At 46.2% G+C, this 25,993-nt stretch overlaps 1 protein-coding gene across 2 annotated transcripts in view; it reads left to right on the forward strand.

Moving 5' to 3' along the window:
• The window catches only part of SLIT3 (slit guidance ligand 3), a 593,416-nt gene that overhangs the window by 451,011 nt on the left and 116,412 nt on the right, over positions 1–25,993 (forward strand). For both annotated transcript variants that reach the window (XM_049647813.1, XM_049647814.1), the window contains exons 7-9: positions 9,379–9,450; positions 15,469–15,632; positions 25,037–25,178. In XM_049647813.1, coding sequence (XP_049503770.1) covers positions 9,379–9,450; positions 15,469–15,632; positions 25,037–25,178 — 378 coding nt within the window. The remainder of the gene's footprint in view (positions 1–9,378; positions 9,451–15,468; positions 15,633–25,036; positions 25,179–25,993) is intronic.

Raw genomic sequence — 25,993 nt, forward strand, 5'->3', positions numbered from 1 at the left:
ATATATATATATATATATATATATATATATATATTTGATTCAGATTGTTAAATTGATCTTTTTGGTTCAGAGACTAAAAGCTGGCATCTGTAATCCAAATCCAAGGTATGTCTCATTTGTGACTTTTGTTACCTAAGATGATCTATTCACCAATATTAAAAAACCAGGAGACTTCATATAAGAATTCTAGATGTCTGGCTTTCTCTTGAAAAAAAAAAAAAAAAGGAATAAGTGGCAGCACTTGCACCCACATTCCAGCATAGCGACAAGCCTTTGAAACAAGAAGTGACTATCCCATGTGGCAGAGGTTGGTTTGTTGCAGACTCCATACAACCCACTTACTCAGATGTAAAAGCCTGGCTCCTGCAGGCAACTGAGTTTACTCCTGGATCATCCCAGGCGGCTGTTCAGAGCAGAAATTTATTTTTATGAAAAGATGCCAAAAGCATGACCCTTCACATTCTAAAACTCATCCATCCATGCAGTAAATATTTATTGAGTTGTCCTGTGTGCCAGACTCTGGGCTGGGCCCTGCCTATACAACAGGGTGCAACACTGGCGTGTTCTCTGCCCTCTCACTGTGCACACATCAGTGGGCATTCCAAGACTTCCCGTTCTTCCCCTCTTACAGGCTGAAATGCAGCTGAGGGGGAAATTGTCCATTTCTCCCCCTCTCGCCTGCAAACTCACCTGTTCGGTTATGTAAGTTGGAGGCCGTTCTTCCATTCTCAGTCCATTGCAGACATCTTGGCACACTGGCAACTTCCTGATTTCTAAATAATGTAGTAGACAAGATTGATCGTCCAGATTCCCAGCTTATGGATAATGAAACAGGATCGGCAGAGGCCACCTCATTCATGTTGTCGTTTAAGTACATTTTACAATTAAATCGGTCATTGGGAGACAGTTGAATGCTTCTGAATCACCACTAGGCAGTGTCTGTGATCTCAAAAAAACTGGGTAAGGAGATCTTCAGAATTAAGGGATGTAAAACACTGGAGCATCAGGAATGCCTGCACTACCAGCCATCTGACTGATGATTGGCACAATTTGAAGATCCATGTTTCCCTTTTGATCTTCCACTTTTTACATTTATTTTGGAGGCATCTTTTCTTTCCTCCTTTTAACACTGAAGCTCTGCCGGGTAGAAGGAGATGAGTTTCTTCCTGTCACAATATGAATATATAATGAAGGAAGAACCAAAGACAAGCCCTTTTGTTAAGGAATCCGTACCATCAAAGGCTCAAATTGGCAGCTGATTGTTTTTATTTATTTCTGTAGGTTTTACATGACACCTGGAGACCATTTAAAATGTTACTTGGCGGTGAGAGCTCTGTGTTTAAAAATAACGCTCACCCGGTGCCAAATCACTTTAGAGTCGGGTACAAATATTGAGACAAAAACCCCAGCTGTTATTGCTTTGGCTGCTAATTTGAGGTGTCAAATGAGAGCTCGCCTGCTATACGTCAGTGAATAAGGCCCCTTGTGAGATCATTATGTTTTCTAACAGTTGAGAGTAATGGACTAATCAGTGCAGCATCAGTTGTTTTCATTATATGCCCACACAATGGTTATGAGCTTTAATTTAAACGGTCCGCAGGGAGATCAAGGAAATCAGTAATTGGCGGCACCCAGGATAGTCCCGGAGAGCAGGTGATGTGAGAAGTGGCTTCCCACCATCCTTTCTCCTCTCTCCCTTCATCCCTCCTGCCCCATCTGCCCTCAGAGACTCACTACCTGCTGCAAATAGCCAAAAGATGAGCTTTGCTTAAGAAGCAGACCTGTACTCTTAGTTCTGCGGGGGTATGCTTAAAAATTCCAGTCCACCCATCCAACAGTAAAGGTGGCTTCTGGCAGCGATTAGACTTGTTAGCCAAACCTTGACCTCAGAAGGCTTTAAGACCCAATTTCTCTCTCTTCTGTGTAGGCTCTACCACTGCCCTCGCTCTCCATGCTGGGCTCTCTGTTCTGAGAACAAGAGGAGGGTCAGGTAATGCTGTTGTCTTTGAGCAGCCTTGGCAGTGAGGCAAACTCCACAGCCACTGCCACATGGAAGTCTGTGAGGGCTGAGACCAGCACTAGCCTATAGGACTCATCTCTGCCTTAGGAAAGACATGGAAATTGGACAGCCAGCATCTGTTAGACGATCCTGTAAGAGGCAGTTTTGTGTAACAGTTAAAAATATAGGGCCCTGGTGTCCCTTTTGCCTGTATTTGAACATTGGCTCCACAACTTACTAGCTGTGATCAGGGCAGAGTTTGATCTCTAAGTTCAACTCTTTGAAGAGTTCATCTCTAAGTAAGTTCATCTCTAAGTGAGTTCATTTCTTAGGCTCCAAAATGGAAATGACTACCTGAGGATTGGTGCCAGCACATAGCAAATACTTAATAGTATTGTTATTGCTATTACTGACATCTTTACTGGAAGCTCTTGGCAAGCTCACACCCAAAGCAGCATTCTTTACTAGTCTCACTCATTAGAAGGCAGAGTTTGTGGAAGAACCTATAATATTCAGTTTAGGTTTCCTCAAAGGGCGTGTCATTATACATTCTTCCTGATTTCTGGAGTTTCCTAGAGCCTCCAGCCAAAGCAGAACAGTGCACAGCTGGGTGAGAAAGGCAAGTTCAACCTGGATGGGAGGGGGACATGCAGAGAAGCTTCAACCAGAAATGACTGAGTCAATCAGTTGGGGAGCGATTCTGGGCTGGGGGAAAGGCTTGGGGTTGCCTCTCTCAAACTTAGTGGGCATTTGGCATGTGTTCTCCTGCAGCCAAGTTCACAAAGAGACACCACCTACACACATCCTAGTGGGCTGAGCCAGCCAGCAGCATTCACATTCCCAGGACTGAGAAGGATGTGGAAGGGCCTGGTCATCAGCAATAGGCCTTGATTCCTGGTGCCATGATGGCTGTCCAATCAGCAGCCACTAAGAAAGACCAGGACAGGCTAGTCCTGCTTTGACATGTAAACCAGAGAAGAAAGCAGGCACCTAAAGCATCCTCAATTTCATTCCTCCCTCCCTGTCCGAGCCAGCAAAAGGGAGAGGGAGAAGTGAGCCTTCAGTCCCTCCCTTTGAGGTCCACGTGCTGCCAGAATCCCTCTGTGCTTTTCATTCCCCATGCCAGCAGTTTAGATATTTCCTACAGGGTCTAGCCACACTGTTTGCACTCAGCTGCTCTTTAGAAAATGATGCTGCCTACTTTGGTTTGTGTTTGCCCCTGTAAATTCAATATAAGCACTGTTGGAGAAGTGGTATCTTCAGGGCCTAGAGTGCTGGCCATTGGGACCCTGGTGTCTGTAAGTACAAGTCAGGGCATCTCCAAGCTCACTTTAAAAAGATATTCTGCTGCCATGGCTGCCAGTGACTCACCAAGAGTCTCCTTCCTGGGGGTTATTAAGGAGGGAACCTAGACTTAAGGAACAATTAACCTGCCTTGAGACAAGGGAAACAGGCCAGCCTTCCAAGAGGATTTATCTAGCCCAAGGAGTTTGGATTCCCAAAGGGGAATAGGAGGGGCTCAAAGAGTATCCCAGGAAGGTTGGCATACTGGGAAACTGCAGTGGCACTTATTGTGGATGCCTGGTTTTGTAATTATGTGATACATGCTCACAGATAATATTGCTGCATTAGAGCCAATTACATAGTGTTATGGACACACAACACGCAGATTACACCCAGAGCCAAGAAAGCACAGAGTGATAAAGCGATGGCCTAATCGGAGGAGACAGAGGGAAATGTCAGCCTTATTAAGGTTGCCAGGGTGGTGTGGCTACATCTGGACTTAGCTCCTCCAGATCAAAGATGGCTATCTTGAGGGATGTGAAGGAAAGCCACAGTCCAGCACTCAGCAGAGAACAGTAGGGAGCCAGGGGCAGATGCCAAGTTGGAGCTTTCCCAGGGTGATTACAGCTACCTCCATGGAGGACTGTGTACTGTTTCAGAGCCTGGGCCTCTTTCTAAGCAGGAAAGCACCATGCCCTCCACAAAAGAGGCTTTCAAGTCCCAGAGTCAGCAAGAAGATAGCCTATATTCTGTCCTCTACACTTAGGTAAAGGCTCTATTCTTAGCTATGCCTCTAGCTCAATGGTTTTCAAACTTGAGCTTGCATGAGAATCCTCTGGAGGGTTTGTTAAAACGCACATGGCTGCGACCCCCCTCTCCCCCAGAGCTTCTGATTCAGTGGTCATAGGTAGGGCCTAAAGATATGCATCTCTAGCAAGTTCCCAGGTGATGCTGCAGGTCTGAGGACCACACTTGGAGAACCACTACCCAAGTTTTCATCCCACACCCAACCCAATCTGGGTACACCTGCCCGGTCCCTTGAACAGGGCCTTCTCCTTGGCTCCGATTTCATCACAGCATTGTAGCTTCTGGATGCAGTGGGAGCCATTTTCCAGGTGGGACCGTGGTGCAGGCCAGATATGTGTGGATTCTAGAGTTAGACCACCGGCTTTAGATTCCCAGCCCTCCCGGTTGCTACTTGGGCTTTCCTACCGTGTTTTGACAGTCTCTGACCTAATCCCCTCTTCTTACAGAGCAGTTATGCCACTTGCCAGCAGGTCACAGTTAATTACTGACAAAGGCAGGACTGGAATTTCCCAGTTCTAGAGCAGCCAAGGGTCGGCAAACATTTTCTATAAAAAGGCAGATGTTAATATTTTAGGCTTTGTGCCCTGTGGTCTCTGTTGTGTCTCCTCGGCTGTTGTGACACGGAAGCAGCCATAGACAATACATAAACAGGTGGGTAAAACTTTATTTACAAAAAACATTCTGTATTGGATGGTGTTTGACCTGTGGGCAGTAGTTCGTCAATCCCAGTACATGCACAGCTTCCCACGCATTCTTCATTACTGGGAGCCCTTGTCTTGCCACAGTGCCCTGGTATTTAGCTGAGGAACACAAGCACATTTTTTCAGGGTAGCAGGGTTCTAGTTGGGCTCTACAGGAGCAACAATAAGTTCACTAATCCCTTAGTGCCCTGGGGGAGAAAAGTTTAAAGCCCTCCTCCTGGTGCTCACAACTGAGAGAGAATGGGATCCATTGTTAAAACTAGCATTGTCCACATGGATCATTTTAATAGGGAGAATGATCCTTTTTCATTAAACATTTATGTTCTGATTATGACAAAATAGAAGAGCGACTACTCAGTATACTGGCCACACTTAGTCTCAATATAAACATAGTATAATGGGGTAATGGGTTTTATAAAAGAGAAATGGGAGGTAGACAGACTGTCTTTAGATCTCATGGGCATTGGGAAGGGAATGGCTTTATTTCTAGTTTAGACTCAAATGCCCATTCAGGAGCTCTAACAGTGCAAAAGGGGGAGACCAGAATAGTTCTGAAGTCTTACAGAATTGATCTGAGCCTGGCTTGATCTTGACACCTGATGGAAAATGCTGAATTGAGAGCATTCATTTGGGAGTAGCCTCCAACCTGGGTGACTGGGGATAAAGTGTATTTTCTCAAAATCTGTCCAAAGGAGCAGAGCAGTGAGGTCGAGACTAGACTATGGAAATGGCGGAACCCCTCCAAGAGATGGAAGTAAGAAAGACAAGGGATGAGGTCACCATAGCCTAGTCTGGGCCAGCCATGCAGTAGGCATGGGGGGCATTGTCAGACCCAAACATTTATTTTCCTGTTAGTTAATTTTCAAGGAAGTTTACAGAACAGGAGACACTTGTGCAGTTCTTTCTAACTTTGGGTGCCAGGGTAGACACGACAGAGAATGTCTATGGTGGGGTAATAAGCTTGCCCTGAAAACAGGAGGCAGTGGGCAAGCTGGGAGAAACTGTGGTGTAAAAGAGAACAGTAATTCCTGAACCCTCCAGGAGCTGATGTGCTACCCTGGGTGTCCCTCTCATAGCTTAAAATTGCTCATCTATACAGTAAGGGTAAGAATCCCAACCTCAGGGTTCTACAAGCATCAAATGACAGGAATGTAAAAGCATACTGTAAACTATAAAATACTAACAAACCCAAGCTAAAATAACAGCTGATCATTACTGAGCATTGCATGTGAGCCTGGCTGTGTGTAACAAGTGCACTTCCCATGCCTTGTTTCAGGGTGTGGTAGTCAGCTGGGTAATGCCCCTCTCTCCAAAAAATGTCCTTGTCCTCATCCCAGGAATTTAGAAATGTTACCTTATATGGCAAAAGGGATTAGGGAGATGTGACTAAGATAAGGATCCTGTGATGGGCAGGTTATCCTGGATTATCACTTGGGCTCTGAATGTCCTCCCAAGGGTCCTCATAACAGGAATGGTCACAGTGAACGGTGGGAGATGTGGCCACAGAAGCAGAAGCTCAGAGTACTGCAAGGAAGGGAAGCACAGGCCAAAGAATGTGGGTGGTCTCTACAAGTAGCAAAGGACATTGAAACATTCTCCTCCTGATGCCTCCAGAAGAAACATGGTCCCACGAACCCCTGTTAGACTTCTGACCTCCAGACTGTGAGAGAATAAATTTGTGTTTACGCCACTAAACTTTAGTAATCTGTTATCCTAGCAGTAAGCAACAAATCCAGGCATCATTCCTGGAGTCAGGCTAGTTTGGATTCATATCCTGGTCCTACCACTTGCTTCATCCATGAAACAGAGGTGATAACAAAAATGCCTTCCTCATAGGCTGTTTGGAGCAATTAACTGAGATGGTACATGCAGAACCCTCAGTTCAGTTCCTGCCTGGCATACATTAGCTCTCAGTCCATGTTGGCAATTATTAGTATCATCTTATTTAATTGCCACTAAAGTTCTGTGAGATTGGTGCTATTATTATCTCTGTGTTACAAAGGAGGAAACCTAATGAGATTAAGAAAACTTCCTCATGGTTGCACAGGCTATAAGTGGCAGAGCCAGAATCTGAACCAGGTCTCTGCCTTCCAGGCGCATGCTCCCCCAGCCCTGCCCATCATGTTGGGGTTATGACCACACCACTTCCATTGAAGGCCAGCTACTTAGGGATGCGAGAACCAGATAGAGCACTGTGCTCCATACATGGGTAAAGGCCACCAAGACTGGAGATCAAATAAATCTGTGTTTATTAGGGAAACAAAAACTGTAACTGCAATGGAGATCAGCATCCAAGAGGTGACCAGCCCTCTGACATTCCTGGGCTGGCCAGTCACATGCAGCAAATCATGAAAGTCTGAATACTGTGTTTAGTCATTTTGGTTCTGGAATAATTGCTATTATCGTAAATGTTTTATAGCCCTCATTACAGCTCACATTTAAATATCAGTGTAGTAATACATTAATAAGTCATTGCTGCCGGACTACTGCCGGATGCAGTTAGAGTCGAGCCCTGCATATAACTGCACTGTGTATTCAGCTAAATTAGGGCTGGCTGTGAACTCAACCTGATGTGAATGGCTGGGCATGGTTGGAAGGAAGCCTCTTTTCTGCAAAGGCTTCTTGCTTTTTACCTTTGAAAGAAAAAGTCTGGTAGTGAGTCAATGATCCTAATAACTAGGTATTGCCCCAAGAGTGGAGCCTAGAACTGTGGGACAGATAGAAAGGGAAACAAAGGCCATGATTTCTGCCCCAGAGGCATTCCTAATCCTATGGAGGACTGGAGTGAGGCATAGTCCCTACTTCCAGGAAGCTTCCTACCAAGGAAGTGGAGTGATGGATTCTTCAGCCTTGTCAGATAGATATTCAGAAGGTTCCTGGGTGTGTGGAGACAGGATGGGTTAGCACACTTCACAGAAAAGTTAGGCCACATGAAACAAAACAACTACTTAGGTTCAACTTCATAAAATGCCAAGTGTCTGCACTGGAGCGTTGGTAAAGTATGGAGGAGGCAGAAGCAGGCAACACAAATGTGGTCTACTCCTTGCTCTTTACCATGTGCCTAAAATAGTACTGGACACATGGGAAATATGGGAAGGGGGGAGGGAAAAGTACTAGGTTCTGTGTCTTGAGGTAAATAGATTTCCTTCTGGCCCAAGAGCCAAACAAATGCTAATAAGGCCCTAGGGAATTGAGGGATAGCCTGGGGCAAGGGGGTGTGATCACTGGAATCCTCCTGTGGCCTGGGGTGGGGGAAGAAGGAATCTACACAGGCCCCTAGGGTGCAGTGGGTTTGGGGGCCACTGTGCTGAATGCAGCTGTATTTTTGCTTCCATGGAGGTCCAGGTAGGGGGAAACAGGAATGACCAGGACAGGACTACATTCTCTCCACCAACATCAGTAAACTGGTAGCCTCCATTTACTGAGTATATACTGCACACTAAGCCTTTTACCAACCTGTGAGGTACCATTACCTGCCTCCTGCCAATGAATAACCTGTGGATAAGAGATGCTGATAATTTGCCTAAGATCACACAACTAGGATATATATGACTCAATTTGAAACACGTATGGACCAAGTCATGGGGCTATATAGTAAGACACAGGACAGAAAACGTTGGAGGTCATTTTAAGAGAAAGGCAATGTGTTTACCAAGAACCAAGGACAAAAGGAGTCTGCTTAGTTTCCAAAGAAAGGCTTCTTTCTGGGCCAGTGCAGGCCTATGGCAGAGTAAGACGAGGTGAGCTACTGAGAAAACACTAACAATGAACTGTCCACATAGACCCTGTATTAGGCAGCATGTACAATGGACAGAGCAGGGAAATTGGAGCAAGATAGTGCTAGATTCACATTCCATCTCTCACGCTTAGCAGCTAGGGGTCCTTGGGAAAACCCCTCCGTTGCTCAGCTTCCCCATCTATAGCACAAAGATAACGCCCACCTGGTAGGTACGTGTGTTACTAAAAAGATGATATGTATATGTTTTCTTCTTTCTAAAATGAGGACACTCGTATGTAACTGGCACTGTGGTTGTGTGAATTAGTGATGCCATAATGAGGCACTCAGCACATAGTAGAATTTCAGGAAGTGATACTATGGCTCCAGATGGGTAGGTCCATAAGTATGGCAAGGACAACAGAGGGGAGGAAAGAGCCACCTGAAAAAAGGAACGGGGGGGGGGGGGGGGGGGTGCCTGATTAAGCATCTGACTGGCTCAGGTCATGATCTTACAGTTCGTGAGTTTGAGCCCTGCATCGGGCTCTGTGCTGACAGCTCAGAGCCTGGAGCTTGCTTTGGATCTGTGTCTCCCTCTCTCTCTGCCCCTCCCCTGCTCGTGTTCTGTCTCTCTCTCTCAAAAATAAATAAACATTAAAAATTAAAAAAAAAAAAAAAAGGAATCAGGGATCCTCTTATCATCTGGAGATCAGACCTCTTATCTCCAGCTGCTCCATAGCTGTTGACTTATGATTCTTCTGGCAGTCACACCTGTTCCTCCTGCCACCTTCTAGAAGCATCTTGGTGCTGCCTTCCCCCCCCCCCCATGTTACTTCCTTGTTAACCATTTCCCTTTTCCTCTACCTTCACAGCACACTCAACAACAACAACATCAGCCGCATCCTGGTCACTAGCTTCAACCACATGCCGAAGATTCGAACACTGTAAGTAAAGATCGCTGCTTCTGCCCCCACGCACTACCGGCCTCACTCAGCCCTACGTGCTGCACCCTGAGCTGCTAGTAAAACCTATTGTGCTTGCTCTGCAGATAGGTCCTGGAGGAAACACTGCCTTTCTCTACTGTTAACTAAGAGGTGTTGGGGAGCAACAGAAGAGGGGGAAGTGTGACAGTCCCATCCACGGCTCTGAACCCCCATTCCACAGTGGACAGATTCATTTCTCTTTGCCTTAGGACGTGGGGATTCGTCCTTGTGTTCTTCACCCTGATGGAAAGTCTATTAGTGTCACAAAACATATAGAACTGGGACATAATGACTTACTATTTTTTTTAGCTAATGTCGTGTACCATTGGCAGTTCCATCATAGTGCTGTGGTTATGTTTTCCCGCTATGTCCAGTGGAGGAGAAGGAGTCCTAGTCCCTGCTTCTCCCCATCCTCCCAGCCCACACCCAACACGCTCTCCCCTGCTCCCTTGATGGTATTCTGATATTAGAATGCAGGAACTTGATTCTTTTTTTTTTTTTTTTTAATTTTTTTTTTCAACGTTTTTTATTTATTTTTGGGACAGAGAGAGACAGAGCATGAACGGGGGAGGGGCAGAGAGAGAGGGAGACACAGAATCGGAAACAGGCTCCAGGCTCCGAGCCATCAGCCCAGAGCCTGACGCGGGGCTCGAACTCACGGACCACGAGATCGTGACCTGGCTGAAGTCGGACGCTTAACCGACTGCGCCACCCAGGTGCCCCTTGATTCTTTACCTTTAATTTGGGGGTAGGCTCAAGCCTTCCTTTTCTGTGTAGTCAGAAAGCAGATCCCCCCATAACACCCCATACCAAGAGCAGTTGCTTATTACCTGGGAAGTTCTTTTCTCCTCTCAGCCAGAAACCCTTTTGTGAGTTACTCTGCAAATGGACTCCATTCACCTTTCCACCAGAGGTTCATATTGATGGTTGTCTTGGTGGAACCTCATTGGTGTTTGTATTACAGTAATAGAAGAGAGCCAGCCCCCAAGAGTTTTCAGCTAAATACATTTAAGGCCAAGGCAAAGGGCTGCAATTCCTGCTGCACCCTTTGTGAGCTCTGGGACCTCTGTTCTCTCCTCTATAAATGGGGGCGGTGGTGAGGATCAGATGAGATGATGAGGTATGTGCAGTGCCTGAGGAGTGAACAATAAATGGTACTGACTGTTACTGTTATAACTGCTCTATCCAGAAATCTGGACTAGAAGTACCAAGCAGCCAGCTAATCGATGGCTCCTGAACAACATGGTATCCACAGAGATTTAAAAATCCTTAGAACAGTTGTTCCCAAAATTAGGTCCTTGGACCAGCAGCACCAGCATCACCTGGAACTGTAGACCCATGGAATCAGAATCTCTGGAAGTGGGTCCTGCCTTTGGGTTTTAACAAGCCCTCCAGGAGCTTTTGATGCTCATAAGGTTTGAGAACCCCTGCATTAGTGAGAAAGTGACCTTATCTTGGGGGTGGAGAATGAAGCAGAAGCCAGTGAAGGCACTGTGTAAGGAGACAGTACAGAGAACCTGAAGCAGACCCGAGTTAAAGGTGAGCTCTGCCACTTTGGGCAAGTTTCTTTGTCTCTCCGCCCTGCAGGGACAGTGAATTAAATGCTTGTCTCACAGTTGTTGTGAGAATGAAGTGCACTAGCATGTTAAAGGGCCCAGTCATGGTGTGCACTCAACAAATGCTAGTTATTATGAAGAAGAATCTGAGCCCGGTGTTCATCATTGCTCCCCGTCTCTCCCTCCGATCCCTCGTGTGATAGCATAATTCAACCAAGAAAATCTACCCTTTTGCTTCCGCTTTAAAATGGGATGGTGCAGTCATGGAGTTTTAAGGAGAAACCATGGGGTCTTCAAAGACCTCTTCAAAGTCCACAGCATGCCACAAATGAGCCTCAGGAGAGTGAGCCGAGGGCTCCTGGCCAAGAAGCTGAAAGCGAGTGTCCAGGTACAGGGCCTGCATTTCCCCAGACAGGTTGGTTGAATAGAAGAAAAATGGCCCTCGCCTACAGAAAGCCAGAGTCCAGCTCCCGTGGCTACTCTTCTGTGATTTCAGTCCCTCTTGTTGTCAGTCTAAGAGTAGCAATAACAGAAGCTGGGCCAGGTCCACGGGATGGGGACCGGGGGTAGCTAGGTCTGGATCTCAGGTGCTTTATTCGGCTGCGTCGGGTGGGAAAGGAGGGCAGAAGAGTTTCTTCTCCTCGTTTCTGTTGTCATCCTTGCCTGTGGTCCTGAACACTCATCTGATGAGTTCAGATCAATCAATCAATCTCATCTGTTCTCTTTGCTCCGTGCCTGCTGCCACTTTCTCTTTAGTTTAATTTCAGAGACGGCTCTGTACAGAACTCCCCAGAGACTTGCGCTGACTAATCCCCCTTTGCTGTAATTAAGGTGGGGGTGGGGGGAGACTAGTGAGGGGAGATGGGGGAAGAGGAGAGAGGAAGGAAGTCATAAATGGGATTTCTAAAGGAAAGCTTTTATATTTAATTCAGAAAGCCACATTTTATAGAAAATGAACAGTGACCCTCTCTAAAAGGATTTGCTGGAAATTTAATTTAGCGCCTGTGGCTAAAAGGCACCTTTTACAAATTGGCATTAGGATTCATTCACCTTATCTTTTGTGAAGGTGGTTTGGCCAACATGGAATATGGTGTTTCCAGCGGCAAAAGACTGCAGAACATGCGGGAACCACCTAGGCGCCTTGATGCCTTGGTGTCTAAGTTAGAAATGGTAGCCTTGTACAGGGGAGGACCATGGGTTGGGAGGAGACAGAAGTGTGGACCTAGCATCCTCATGACAGTAATGACCACAGACGTCACTGTGGTGGCTCATGGTTTGCAGGGCCTTATGCCAAGCTTGTCTCATGAATTCTTTCAGTCCTTACAACAGCCCTGGAAAGGGGGCACCAATAATATCCCCATTTTACAGGTCAGAGCATTGAGGCCCAGAGTTAAATCCCTGCCCAAAGTCAGAGTAGGAAAGCAGAGAGGCAATGTCAGATTTGGGCAATTTGGCATCAGAGCCAGAGCTCATTCCATTCGCCAGAAACTAAGGCAGAAGGGTGTGTTCCAGGTGAGGCGAGGAAGGAGAGAAGGGCCACTGGAGACCACCTTCCCCCAGGTCATTACTATCCCAACTCACCAGAACTATGGGAAGTAATTAAAATAATTTTCTGTCTCAATCAAGGGGATTAGGAATACTCCTGGCAGTGTCCAGGCTCATGTTTCATGATAAATGTGATTACTTTTCTTTCAATGTTACTATTTGGGATCATACTGCTCAATTCGATCTCCCAAACATAATAGGAAAGGCTGCACTTTGGAAGAATCTGCCGAGTTCAACTCTGCCAGCGCTTCTGGTGGGTAAAATTCCAAGAGTGGGGATCTGAGCCCTTCCATTGTCCTGGGCTTTTGACAAGAGCCTTCAGGTACCTTCTGAGTCAGTTCTGGTCACCTCTTTTCCATGGTCCCACGTGGAAGGGGAAAAATTCCTACAAAGGTGGACAAATGGTTAGGAACCATCTGTAGCAAGGTTAGGAAGAGAGGTAGCTTGGGGCCAGCCAGCAGGGATTAAAAAAGAACCATCCTAATGTAATTTTCCAAAAGGAAATCTTCGACATTTTCATTATCCCAGAAATTAATCAGCTAAGGATCTGACTTACTTAACCCTCATTTTTGTCATTCCATTGATGTCTTACCCCCGATGGGAACTGATGGGGAATTGGTTGACGTTGATCTGCCTTGTGGGCCCATGCTCAGTGCTTCATGGGAATCCTGTTTCCTCAGCTTCCATACCTCACTGCCAAAGAAGGCAACTGCCTTTCCTCATAGAAGCCAGACTCTCATCAGAAGGCTCTGATTCTCCTGGCACATGAAAGAGCCCCAACGCCTCAGCCTGTGCTACCATTGGAGCCTACCTCTCTTCACCTTGTCCCTAAGAACCAACCCACCTTTGCTGTTCTCCTAGGCAGCCTTTATACCCAATGGTCTATTCCTAGCCATAGAACCAACACTCCATGCCTCCTTCTCTCTCCGCCCCCCTGCCTCTCTTTCTCTCCCTCCCTTACTTTCTCTCCCTCCTGTCTATCTTTCTCTCTCTCTCTCTCTCTCTCTCTGTGTGTGTGTGTGTGTGTGTGTGTCTATGTATCTGTCTGTCTCTACAACTCACTGATAGATCAGGAAACAAATCATTTTCACTCATGCTGAAATTTCCCAAGAAGGCCCAGTATACAAGAGAAATTCCCTCCTCTCCCTCATGTTCTTCCCCTAGTTTAGGATTTTGCCTCCCCTCCCCCTTCCCGCCTACAGCACTTCTTTCTGAAGTGCCACACGAAGAGAAGGCAGCATAGGAGTCTGGGCTTTGAAACTCAAAGGGGAGAATTTCTTGGAGCCCATTACAGACATAGCATCTTAGGCTTAGGAACCTATGAAAATGTGTTCAACCTTAAAGTATTGGCTCTGAAATCCAAAAGAACATTACAACATCAAAATTCATCATTTTGAAACAAAATCATAAACACCATTTCAAATTGTTTTTCAGCAGAAAAAATAATTGCATTCTACATGGGGTATAGGTTCATTTAGTCTGCAGATATGATGGGATCTTGGGACCCCCTGAGGCTGTCAAGGCCCCTAGTGGCCCTGGCCTGCCCAAGGTTTGCACCTGTGCAATGGCAGGAATGCTTGGCCGGCACACCCCTCAAGTTAGCTGCACTTGGCCGGTGTTCAGCAATGCTGACTTTATACTCAGTCAAGTGTGGTCAAGAGCCCTTCAGCGTTCTCCATCTCAGGCATGGAGATAGCCCAAGCTGCTGCTTCAGGCTGCCACTCAATATTAACCAACTTGACACAGAGCACTTGAAAGTCCCAAGATATCGCTGGCTGATTAGCATGTCCAGGATTGGGCATTTGAAATCTGCATCAGAAACCCAAGTGTGTAATAAGCTGATGTAACTAAAACTTTCCTACCACCACTTCTAATGACCTAGGGTTGGGGGGTATGTGCTAATAGGAAGACCCTGATAGAGAAGCCTTGGGGAAAAACCTGTACAAGCCCCTACATATCCTTAGTTTGCCCCTCAGTTGGTGGAAAGTAAATTCAAGTCATTTAACCATATGGGATTCCTTTCAGAAGTAGAACATACAGATCCCTCTAGGAAATCTTAATCACACAGAGGTGAGAAATTGATCTGGAATCACAGCTACTGCAGGAGGAAAAGCCAAAGAGTCCTGGAACTGGTTAGGGGGTCTTAACAGGGGCACCTAAGCCAGAATAGCAAATACACCTGGTAGAATTTAACTTGGGAAGGAGAGGAGGGCAAGGTGGAGACACTGCTGTGGGCTGCAAGGGTTTGGAATGGACAGCCCTTTATTTGAATGGGGGTGGGTGGAAAGAAGGTATAGGACCCTTGCCTTCATGCTTTGCTCACTGGGCTACTGCACACAAGCCCTCCAGCTTTCCATGTAGGGGTTCATTCACCTTAGGGAGGAGATGAAGGAGAAAGTGAAGGCAACGGCAGGTTTTGGCCACAGTGCCACCATAGACTGAAGCATTGAGATTGAGAAGCTGTTTGAAGCTATCTGGAACCCAGGCTAACTACAGTACTAAAATTTGCAAGTCAGTCACCCCTTTGAAAATTTGACTCAAATCTGAAGCATTGCTTTAATAATGTCACTCTCCTCCTCCTACATGTTGAGACTTTCTTGAGTGGGAAAGAAAAGGGTGGAATTACTATTAAGAAATGGGGAATTGTTCAGAACCCTGGAGGTATCAGTTGGATGTGGCCTGCATGTGAAGATAACAAGTCATTTGTGGTTTGGCAATAAAAGGGCTGAGGCTCCCATGGTAACTCACTTGTACAGCGGGAAATGCTTCCCTGGGCTCCGGAGGGTTATTACACTGGGCAAAGGGGCACAGAAGGTTTGGCCTACTCTGTTCACTTCACTCTGTGACAGCATCTTACCTCAGTCCCTCCCTCTCCTAGGCGCCTCCACTCCAACCACCTGTACTGTGACTGCCACCTGGCCTGGCTCTCAGATTGGCTGCGACAGCGACGGACAATTGGCCAGTTCACACTCTGTATGGCTCCCGTGCACCTGAGGGGCTTCAATGTGGCAGATGTGCAGAAAAAGGAGTATATATGCCCAGGTGAGGCTGTCCCACCCTCCTCCCCTCTGTACTGTGACTCACCCACCCCTGAGCTCTCCCTGACATCACCCTGGGCATGATGCCCACACTTAGCCCAGAGCTTGGTGTGCACTCTCCTGGGTTCCTCAGCACTCTATAGTCACTTGGGCTCTGGGGTGCCTCAGAGGCTTCTGAAAAAGCAGCTCTTGTCATCTGGTAAAGGAAAATGCTCAAGGAAGTAATGAATCACTTTCTGTTAAGCTTCATCATCCATTGTTGCTAAGAAACTTAACAAGTGTTAAGTACATTGTTTAGCATTTCCTAAACATGTGCCTGTCGTCTGATTGTCATAGAAATTGAAAGACAAGTTAATGGAGGCGGTAGGGTCAGCCTGCTTGGCTGGAAACCCTAGATCTGCCCCTTAGTAGTGTGTGACTTTGGCAAGTTCCCATATGTTTGCAAAATGGGAAAATCATAGTACATAACTCAAGGGATGGGTGGGAGGATTAAATGAAATAATGCATATGAAGCACTTAGCATAATACATAGCACTTGGTAAGAGCTAATAAGTGGAGCTTAATTATTATAGTTTAGTGGGTCCACAAAATGTGCTGAGCAAACATAAGAGTTTGATCTGTGGGTAATTGAAGTGTAATAGAAGCACAGATCGCCTGCGTAGTATAGAAAACAGAACTGTGCACAGACATAACTGAACACAGCGCAGATCTCCAGGGATGGGAGATGCCTGACTGACCTGAGAAAAATCTTCTCAGTTGATGTAGTGGCTTTTAACCGAGTCCTCATTTTCACGCTTGCTTTTTTGTTTTTACTTTTCATTGACACCCTCCATTCCCACCGACTCCCTCTTTCTGGGAAATCCCTGAATTTCCTCAAAAACAGGAAGTATTCAGTTCAGGAGTTTTCCACAGAAGCATTCCTGATTTCCAGGAACCCAGTCCTGGAACTGGGGCTCAGTGGCCTCTGAAAGCTGATGTTGGGAGTCAGCCTACAGGAAAAAGGACAGATTGCTCAACACTGGTTGGGGCTACAGTCCTCACATTTCTTGACTGTTGGTTTTCACTATTGAAGATCACCTAAGCTCCATGTGTGCTGCAGGGAGGGCTCAAACCAGTCAGCAGTGTAGACTGGCCCCCTTCTGCTCTTAGGCTGCATTTGCAATATGGAAGACTTTTTTTTTTTATTAATTCAACTTCATCTCGCTCCCTGCCATTCTCTCTTGTCATGTTACTACTTCATCAAGTTATTTATTATCCAAAAACATTTTAACATGTCTCAGAGCAGTACCTTAATAATTTCCTATAGACGCCCACTTAGAAATCACTTCCCGTCAAACACATATAATAAAACCGTTTATCACACAGGCACCAACCTCACATATAGTGACTATAATTACAGTAATTATTAGGCAAAGAGTACAATATCGGCATAAGTGCCAGTGAAAGAAATAATTATAGAGTGCAGGAGTCATCCAAGAGCTAGTGAGAAAAACTAATTAGACAGAATGTTAAAACACACCATTATAGGTGGGTGCCGGACTTAATGCTCTGCACGAACACAAATACGACTTCGTCAGAAAAGCACCTTCCCGTCAAAGGAGAGGCGAGACATTGCTTCCCCAACAGCAGTTAGGATCCAAACCCCAGGGAGGAAGGCTGAAGCTCCTAGGTCCCAGAAGTGCCCGTGCCCCAAATCTCCTGCCTGGAAAAGGCTGGATCTAGCGGGCAGGTTAATACTTAACATAGAAGCATCCCTATCACCTTCTCTGTTTATGTCAATTAAGCCTGTGGCTTGTGATAATCCCTCACACTTTTCAGTACTAAGCCAGGTGTCTTCTGAGGACACAGGAATCAGGTCCACGGACTCCAGACATGACTGTGCTATTAATCTACACCCTGCCTCACCAGTAGTAGAAATTCAAGAGAGTGACAGTGGAACCCCTTTGTGGGAGGGATTCTTCGATGCTTTCCAGGCTCTCATGGGTTAGGGACAGAATGCTGTGCAGCGTTGCTTTCTGTAAAGATCTAAGTCAGATATAATGCTTGGCCAAACTGAATATCCCTGACGAATGGGGAACTATCATCATTAGTGGGGTGCAGGAGTAGCACGCCCTCCAGAAGGTACTACTCCTTTAATAACTGTTAAAGGTGGTTTGTGAGGCCATGTTAAAGGGATGCCAGAGGACGCCATGTGGAGCGAGACTCCACACTTGGGAGGTGGAAGAGGACAGCTGTTTTCGCGCACTGACTATCCTTCCCACACACCCCACCATGTGCAGGCTCTACCCATGGCAGAGTCCACAGGGTATCCTCGTGAGGCAGTTTTGTATGGATCACATTGGTCGTACGCTGCAAAATTGTCAGTGTTCCTCGTTCCAGCTCTCCCCCCAATGACTCACAGGAGGAGGGCTTCAGTCAAGAAAGGCAGGAGAGGGGCGCCTGGGTGGCGCAGTCGGTTGAGCGTCCGACTTCAGCCAGGTCGCTATCTCGCGGTCCGTGAGTTCGAGCCCCGCGTCAGGCTCTGGGCTGATGGCTCGGAGCCTGCCTGGAGCCTGTTTCCGATTCTGTGTCTCCCTCTCTCTCTGCCCCTCCCCCGTTCATGCTCTGTCTCTCTCTGTCCCAAAAATAAATGAAAAACGTTGAAAAAAAAAAATTTAAAAAAAAAAAAAAAGAAAGGCAGGAGTAAGAACATCTCTGTAAAAGGAGAGGTCATCTGCTCAGGAGAAAAAAAGGCATGGGGTACCAATTAAGCCATCCCTGCATGTAGTTTCATCACCAGTGGCCCCTGTCAGGGAAGCATCAGAAAACCTCCTGGGGCCCTTAAACCATATCAAAAAATTCACCAAACACATGACTCCAGACACAGGAAAGAGTTTTATCTCGCTCAGCCTGTGAGGGCCCTGGCTGCCCAAGTCCCTGCTATCTCCCTGTGAATTAAATCCAGCCGGCTGGAGCCCATCCTCTTCTCCCCAAAAGCCTTGGCTGCAGGCTCCTTATCACTCCAGCTAACCCAGAAATTTGCTAGCAGCACACTTTGACAGAATTCATCTCCTCTGTCACCCGTACCCCGCCAATCAAAGGTATTTATTTTCTTCCTCTAGAGAGGCACCTGAGAATTTTTCAAAGGGTGGGAGACTATATCTTTATTTTATTTTTTATTACTGTTTTTGTACAGTATGCAGCTAGACTTCTTTGTTTCCTTCAGCCACTGCTGCAAAAATTTCCGTTAACTTTTCTTGTTTTAGAGAGGAAGGTTAGGGCCCTATGACTAGAAGGATCTGTGGTCCCCACTTGTTGCCTGTACCAGACGGGGACTTTATCGAGTTCATGATACTAGACCACAGAAGAGGTTCTACTATGGCCACTACTTGACTCATGTGAGTTGCAAGTTTTGGGTTTTTGCCCATCCTTACCTAAAGGGTTTATGCTGGGGTTTAAACTCCAGGATTTATTTTCCATGTGTCAATTTTCTGGTTACCTTAATCTGAAAAAGTTTCTTCCAGTCACAATTCGTAATTCAAGGGTATTAGTTAAATATTTGACCTCCTGAGTCAGTTATCTCTTTCCTTTAAACATCTTTGTATCCATTGGCTTGTCCACCTATTTTACACTTATCTTCCCATAGCCTTTGAGTGTGAGATACCCTTTCATGAAGATCGATCTTGTCTTCTAGTACTAAGGGGTCACGTTTTTAAGGTTGCCCCAATGCCTGGAACAATGCTTGCTCCTAAAAGCCTCTCAAGAAACACTTCCTCATTTATTACTAAAAATTAAATCGGCATATAACCCTGGAAATAAGAAATTTTCACCACCACCCCCCCCCTTTTTTTTTTTTAATTTGGGACTAGTTACTAAGTATAAAGATAATTAAGGTAAGCCATGACTAGCCGCCCATCTCCTTAGGAGGTTTTAATTAAAACACCATAATTGGACATTGCAAGAATGAGATTATTAGGTTTATTTAGCCATTCCTAAAATTATCATGCCTCTGGTATTTAAATCACGTTCATTTATATTCTCATCATAATTGCTCAAACCCCATTGTCATTGCAGTCTGTTGTTGGCTTTTGAAAGGCCAGAGGCCAACAGGGATGCTTAATTTGAATGCTGGAATTAATTTATTTCCACATGCTCACAAGGCCATTGGATTTTTTGGTTCTGTGCACTCTGCTGGGTGGGATTCCCTTTAAAGACGGAAAGAAATAAACACAGCTCTAACAAGAGTGTCCTGCTATCTCCACTGTAGCTTACACAATCTGTGTCTTGGCCCCTGAGGCTCTTCTTCCTACCTCCTGAGATTCCCAGGCTCTGATGGCTTTCAAAGTCATGGCAATAAAGAGAGGCATTTGGGGTATCTTCTTGGCAAAGGAGATGGTACAAAGAACACTGAACCAGAATTTAGAATGTGTGGTTCACTAGTTCCATGATCTTGACCAGTTTGCTTGACTCCCTGTTCTTCCCTTTCCTCATCAGTATAATGGAAATAATAATAATAAAAGAACGTACGTCATGGTTTTATGAGAACCAAATGAGCTCACACATGCAAAGCCCTTGGTGCAGCATCTAGCACTTGGGAAACATTCCATAAGCGTTAGCTGCTGTTATGACAATGACATCATTCTTAGTTGGGCCACCATTGTGTCCCTGGGCAAGTTCTCTCCCTCCAAGATGTCTGTTTCCTCATCAGCTCCACGGCCCTTTCTAGGTCTGAAGTTCAATGAGCTTTTCCCCCTTTAATTGGACACACCAGTTAGGACTTTCCACTTCCAGCGTGATGCCAAATAGAAGAACAGAGTTGAGGAGGCACCCTGGCAGGAGCCAGTGTCCCTGGTCATTGCTCCTCCTCCTTGTCTCTCAGACTGGAGGGGGTGTCATGCAGTCACCAGAGACACGATGACGTGATCGCGGTTCGTGCCAGCCATCACAGGCACTTTGCCATGACAGGTCTGGCCGGGGACACATTCCTGCCCTGCCCTTGTGCTCATTGAGCACCCCCCCCCCATCTGAGGGGACAGCAGCCTGATAATCAGGGAGGGGAGGATCAGCACCTCAGTTGCCCTGTGCTCTGCCCTGCCCTCCCTCAAGACATCAGGCCACAGTCCTGGGAGTGGGAGTCAGGGGACATCAGAAGGCTGGACATCCCAGTGTCCTCTTTGGGTGACACGGAGGTGGCTCTGGCTCCAAAGTGAAATTCCTGAGCTGAAGTGGTGATTCCGGAAAGGGGAGACAGGCCCCGAGAGGGGAGACAGGTACTTGGCCCATATCCTCGTCTCCCTGTTCTGGATGAGAACTAGCTTCCACCTCAGTGCAGCAACATTTTGTCCCACAGGAAGAGTTCCAAGGGCAGATAGCTTGGGCACCCATTTAAAAACAAAGAGCAAGTCCACATCCACTTCAAGTTCCTCACAAAACATCTCAGAACATGGATTACAGGGGTTCTGTGTGCTAGTGCATCACTACACTCTGATTTAAGCTGCTTTCTGTGCCAGGAAAAGAAGGAGATGGTACCAGCAGGCAAGCTTGCTTGGGGATAATGAGTATTCACGAGCCCTGTGAGCACGTGTTATACAACAGGAACACACATGTTCATGTAGGCACAAGCCCACATAGTCCTCTCCCCTCAAACATGTGTGGAGACTTTCCACCTCGATCAAAACACTCTATTCCCATTCATCTGCTTCTCAGCTTGTACAGTGCTCAGAGAATTTCCTGGGTAGAACCATGGGTTTTTCCTCACTTTGCCCCCCTTGGAAATTCTCTGTCACCTGCACCACCCCCTTCACTCTCAATATGTGTGGACAGGAAAGGCTGAGAGGAAGGGGTTTGCAGACAGAGCTAAGACGAGTGCCTAGGACACCCTGAGCTGTGCAGGTGAGCAGGGCTCTGCAGGAGCCTCAGCAGAGTAGCAGATGGCCTTTGCCAGCACTGAGCTGTGGTAGAAAGACATGAGCTTCAGGCATGAAAGTCCCATCCACCCATAACCACTTCGTTCCCTACCCACCCACCCCCACACACACTATGGCTGGTCCTAGCAACCAGAGCCCAGGGCACTCAGAGCTCAGGGGTCTCCCCTTAAGGCCCTTCTAGAAGGATTACTCGCCCCCATAGCTTGGTGACATTCAGCCCCCACTCTGCCAGCCTTCTAGACCAATTCCATTCATCTATTCATCCTTCCGCTGACCCAAGGTATGTTTACAGGGTTTTGTGCTTTGGCCCTGCTTTAGGCATTGGGGACATAACAGGAAATAAGACAGAAAAGACCACTGCCCTTGTCGAATTTACATGTTAGTCTCAGTCTATCCAAAGACAAAAAGCAAAGGGGAGGGACTTCTGCCACCATAGCACTCAGAGGTTCAAAGGGAAATGCACTCGGTCCATTGGGCATGGAGCAGAGGGGAATGTTTCCGGGGAAAATGAACCTATCTTTCAACCCCATCTTAAACCTGAAGTGTTTTGTTTCAACAAGAGGATAACACCCTCACCACGTGTGAATGCCTGGCTGGGGAGCCACCAGCCCGGGATGCTGACAGAGGCTATAATTACCTTTGTTACTCTCTGCATAATTAAAGGTGTTGTTAGTGACCTGGTTATGGAATCTTTTTCAAAGGCTTTTTTTACCTTGACAACATCCCTTGAAATGTAGCACATACTCCCTACAGAATAAGAGCCACCCTGTGAAAGACCCAGCTCATTCCCAGAGGGATTCAAGGCTACAACCTGGGGCTGGTTTAAACAGAATTAATTCTAGCACAGAAGTCAAAGGGGCATTTTTGAAAAAACTCCCATTTCAGAACTTCCTGTTGCCCGTAGAAGCCCTGACTGTAATGTCTTTCTCCCCCTCTCCCTTCCTGACACACCCCAACCAAGTAACAATTTGACAAATCAGAAGAAGGACAGCCATCCAATTACTGTCTGCCTCAATGGATGGAAATACAGGAGGAGCACAGACTTAATCCTTCCACGGAATCCCTGACATTTCCCAAACAGGAAGGTGCCTGTGGTGTGGCGATTCTCCCTGGCTTTGTTAGGCACCCTAGCCCCTTGATGTGGAGGGCCAAGCCTGGCAGTTTTCTTTGGGGAGCGGCATAGGCACTTCAAAAGCCCTGACATCTGAAGCCATACCACTCCCAGCCTCTCTCACATGTGGGGAGAGGGTGGGAGCTCTTCACACTGTATATCCTCTTGGCCCCCTGCAAAGAAGCAGAGCCAGGGTGGACAGGTGCTGTTGGGTGTTTTACTCCTTCTCTGCTTCGATTCTTCTGAAGACCAGGAGTAATTGATCTTTTCAGTCCAAAAAGGACTTCAGAAGTCATGCAGTCCAAATTTCTTATTCACTGAGATGGTAACAAAAGAGCTCAGAGGGATATTATGATTTGCAGGCAATTCGTGGCAGAGGTAGACTCATTAACAGTAATAACAGCAACTAAGCTCTGACTCTGTGCCATGCATTCTTCTAAATACTTTATATGCATTAACTTTCTTTGCCTTCACAACAAAACCATGCTGTGAAATAAGTATTGTTATTTCTTCCCATTTTACAGATGGGGAAAATTGAGGCATGGGGATATAGGGATGAAATGACAGAGCCAAGATTCAAATTGAGGCAGTAGGACTCCAGACCCCACTCTCTGAGCCACAACACTCTCATTCCTGATCTGAGGCTCTTATAAGCTGGTTCTCTGGGGTTGCCATTTCCTTAGAAATGGAAAACTTCCCCAGTTTGGAGCAAAGCTTGTATCACCTCTCCCAGAGAATGTTCCGGTTGGGGATTTTAGTGAAATTCATCATCACTCTGGCATTTTTCATGGTCTCCATGAGATCTGCTAATGTGAGTAACACTGAAGAGTTTGAAGTCCCTATGCCCTAAACATGAATATTTTCTCAAACGTCCCAGAAGGGAGGATATTTTTAATTTGGGGTATGTGTGTATGTGTGTCTGTAGGTGTGTGTGTGTATGACAGAGACAGAGACAGAAAGGGAGAAAAAGAGAGAGAAGGAGATGGTGAGGCCAAGAGAAGTAATCTTTGATTACTGAGTCGGCACTTTCTGGCAAGGTAAATGTTCCAAAACGAGCCTTCAGCATCCATTTGAGCCCTTGCAGAAGGACCGTCCCCAGGCACAGGGACTGTTGAGCGTGAAGAGGGGGATCCTCCACTTTGAGTCTCAATGTCCAAACAAGCATTTGCCCAGGCCCCCTTGGTTCTCTGATGCATCCACTTTGGCTGGACCCTTCTGACTTCCCAGACTCAGCTTCTCCAGTGAACAGGGGCCAAACCAAAGTCAGTGTTTCCCTGCAGACATTTTCAGGTTTCATATTGAATCTCTGTCCAAGGGCTCCCAGTCAGAATCCCATGTCCAGGCAGTGAGAGATTGGCAGAGTTGGTCTGAGCCTGTGGTCCTCCGCTCTGGGGATGGGCATCTGGAAAGACATCAGGTAATCCCTGCTGGCTAGATCTCGCAGGCAGTGGAGAGGTCCTGAGGAGGCTCTGGGGTCGAGTTTACCTTTGGGACCACAAAATGTCCACATTTAGAAAAAAAACCACAGGTCTGAGATTCTTACCTTACTTTGAAGAAGTAGTGATAGCATGAAAACTTTTATGTGTTTAAAACATTTGAATGTACTTCTTGTGACTCTTTGAATCCTGGGTTAGTTTGCTAATATATATCTTTATCTTTGTGTGGTTTTCTAAAGAAGTTCTTTAGATGCCATTTACTTGGGTTTTTACCACTTTGCTTTAAATTCACACAGGTTCTCACCTCAAACAAAATTAAAAGCTGACTCCAAAATACGTAATAACTTATTTGCCTTTTTTCTAATAAGATAGGTTTTATTTGCATGTTCTCTGGACATAAAAATTGCTTGAAAATGCTTTGGATGATGTCACTGCTGATGACTATAGACACTTTGAGAACATCAATGCCCCAAATAATGAAATTCTGACAGCTTCCCCTACCCCAACTTGGTTTTAGAGTGTGTTCAAAACTCTAGAGAAAAGAATGAAAGTGTGCCTATACCTAGCATCCAATCCCCAAATAAAAGCCAAAAATTGTAGGTGTTCAGACATTGGGCACCCTGAGCAAATAGTCCCAGTGTGCCTTTTTTTGCATTCTGGTGGCATATTTTCATGTGGGACTGACTCTGGGAGCAACCCTTTCTCTGAAAGACGAGGATGATGTGATGACAGAGCCAGTAGAACAATCCAGAAACAGGTCAAGGTCAGAATCTCTCCTCTTGGCTAAATATTTAGCCAGTTGCAGCCATGTCTCCCAGATGAGAGGAGATGTCAGCTGGTGAAAATTTTGCAGGTATTTTATCAGGTGCTGCTTCCTTGGAAGCTGGTTAAGGGGCGCAAAAGCTCCAGTGGCTCCTGACACTGTCATGATTGACCATGTGTTCTGGACCTCCAGGACCCCACTCAGAACTTCCGTCCTGCAATGCCAACTCCATCTCCTGTCCCTCGGCCTGCACATGCAGCAATAACGTCGTGGACTGTCGAGGGAAGGGCTTGACGGAGATCCCTGCCAACTTGCCAGAGGGCATCGTCGAAATGTAAGTGCCCCATCTGCTACCCTCTGTCCCTGGTGAGTTTATCTCTCTGCCTCAGCCAATCCCTCAGTAGTCTGGTGGCGCGTGGGCCTGTTACCGCTAACTGTTAAAAAACACTCAGAGATCCCTTTGCTAACTGTCCAGGCTTTCCCAGGTGTGATACCTCAGTTGTCAAGAGCATAGATTCCAGAGCTCAGTCAGCAAACTTCTCAGTGGTCCAAATATGTCCACCATTTATTTCTATAAGTAAAGTTTCATTGGAACTTCTGGGAACACCCAGAGCTATTTGCATACGGATTGTCCATGGCTGTCCTCATAAGGCAGTATTGAGTAGTTGTGACTTAGCCCACCAAGCCTGATATATGTGCTATCTGGCCCTTTACAATAAAAGCTTGCCAGTCCCTTCCCTGGAGTCACCCTGTGATTATATCCTAGCTCTACCATTTACTAGCTGTGTGACTTTGGGCAAAATAATCGCTCTTTTTCATCTCTACTTCTCTCATCTATAACAATGTGATAATTACAGTATTGTCAATGGGTCATCGTGGAAACAGAATGAAATACTGCATGGAAGCCCTTAATAGGGTCCTTGGCACATGGGCAAATGCTTTATGCACTGGTGGTAGTATTGGCAGAAAGTACATGAATGATGAATTCATTTCATAGCTACCATTATCTGAGCAAGAGTGAACTGTTAATCATTTCAAATCAGATCGTTGTCCTCTAGATTAGAACTGTAGGTACAGAGATTGTGTATGTCTGTGTGTGTGCACAGATGTCCACAATACCACTAGAAATTTCTTGACCGTATAGTTCAA

The sequence above is a fragment of the Panthera uncia genome, assembly GCF_023721935.1.
Source record: "Panthera uncia isolate 11264 chromosome A1 unlocalized genomic scaffold, Puncia_PCG_1.0 HiC_scaffold_17, whole genome shotgun sequence".
Taxonomy (NCBI): Eukaryota; Metazoa; Chordata; class Mammalia; order Carnivora; family Felidae; genus Panthera; species Panthera uncia.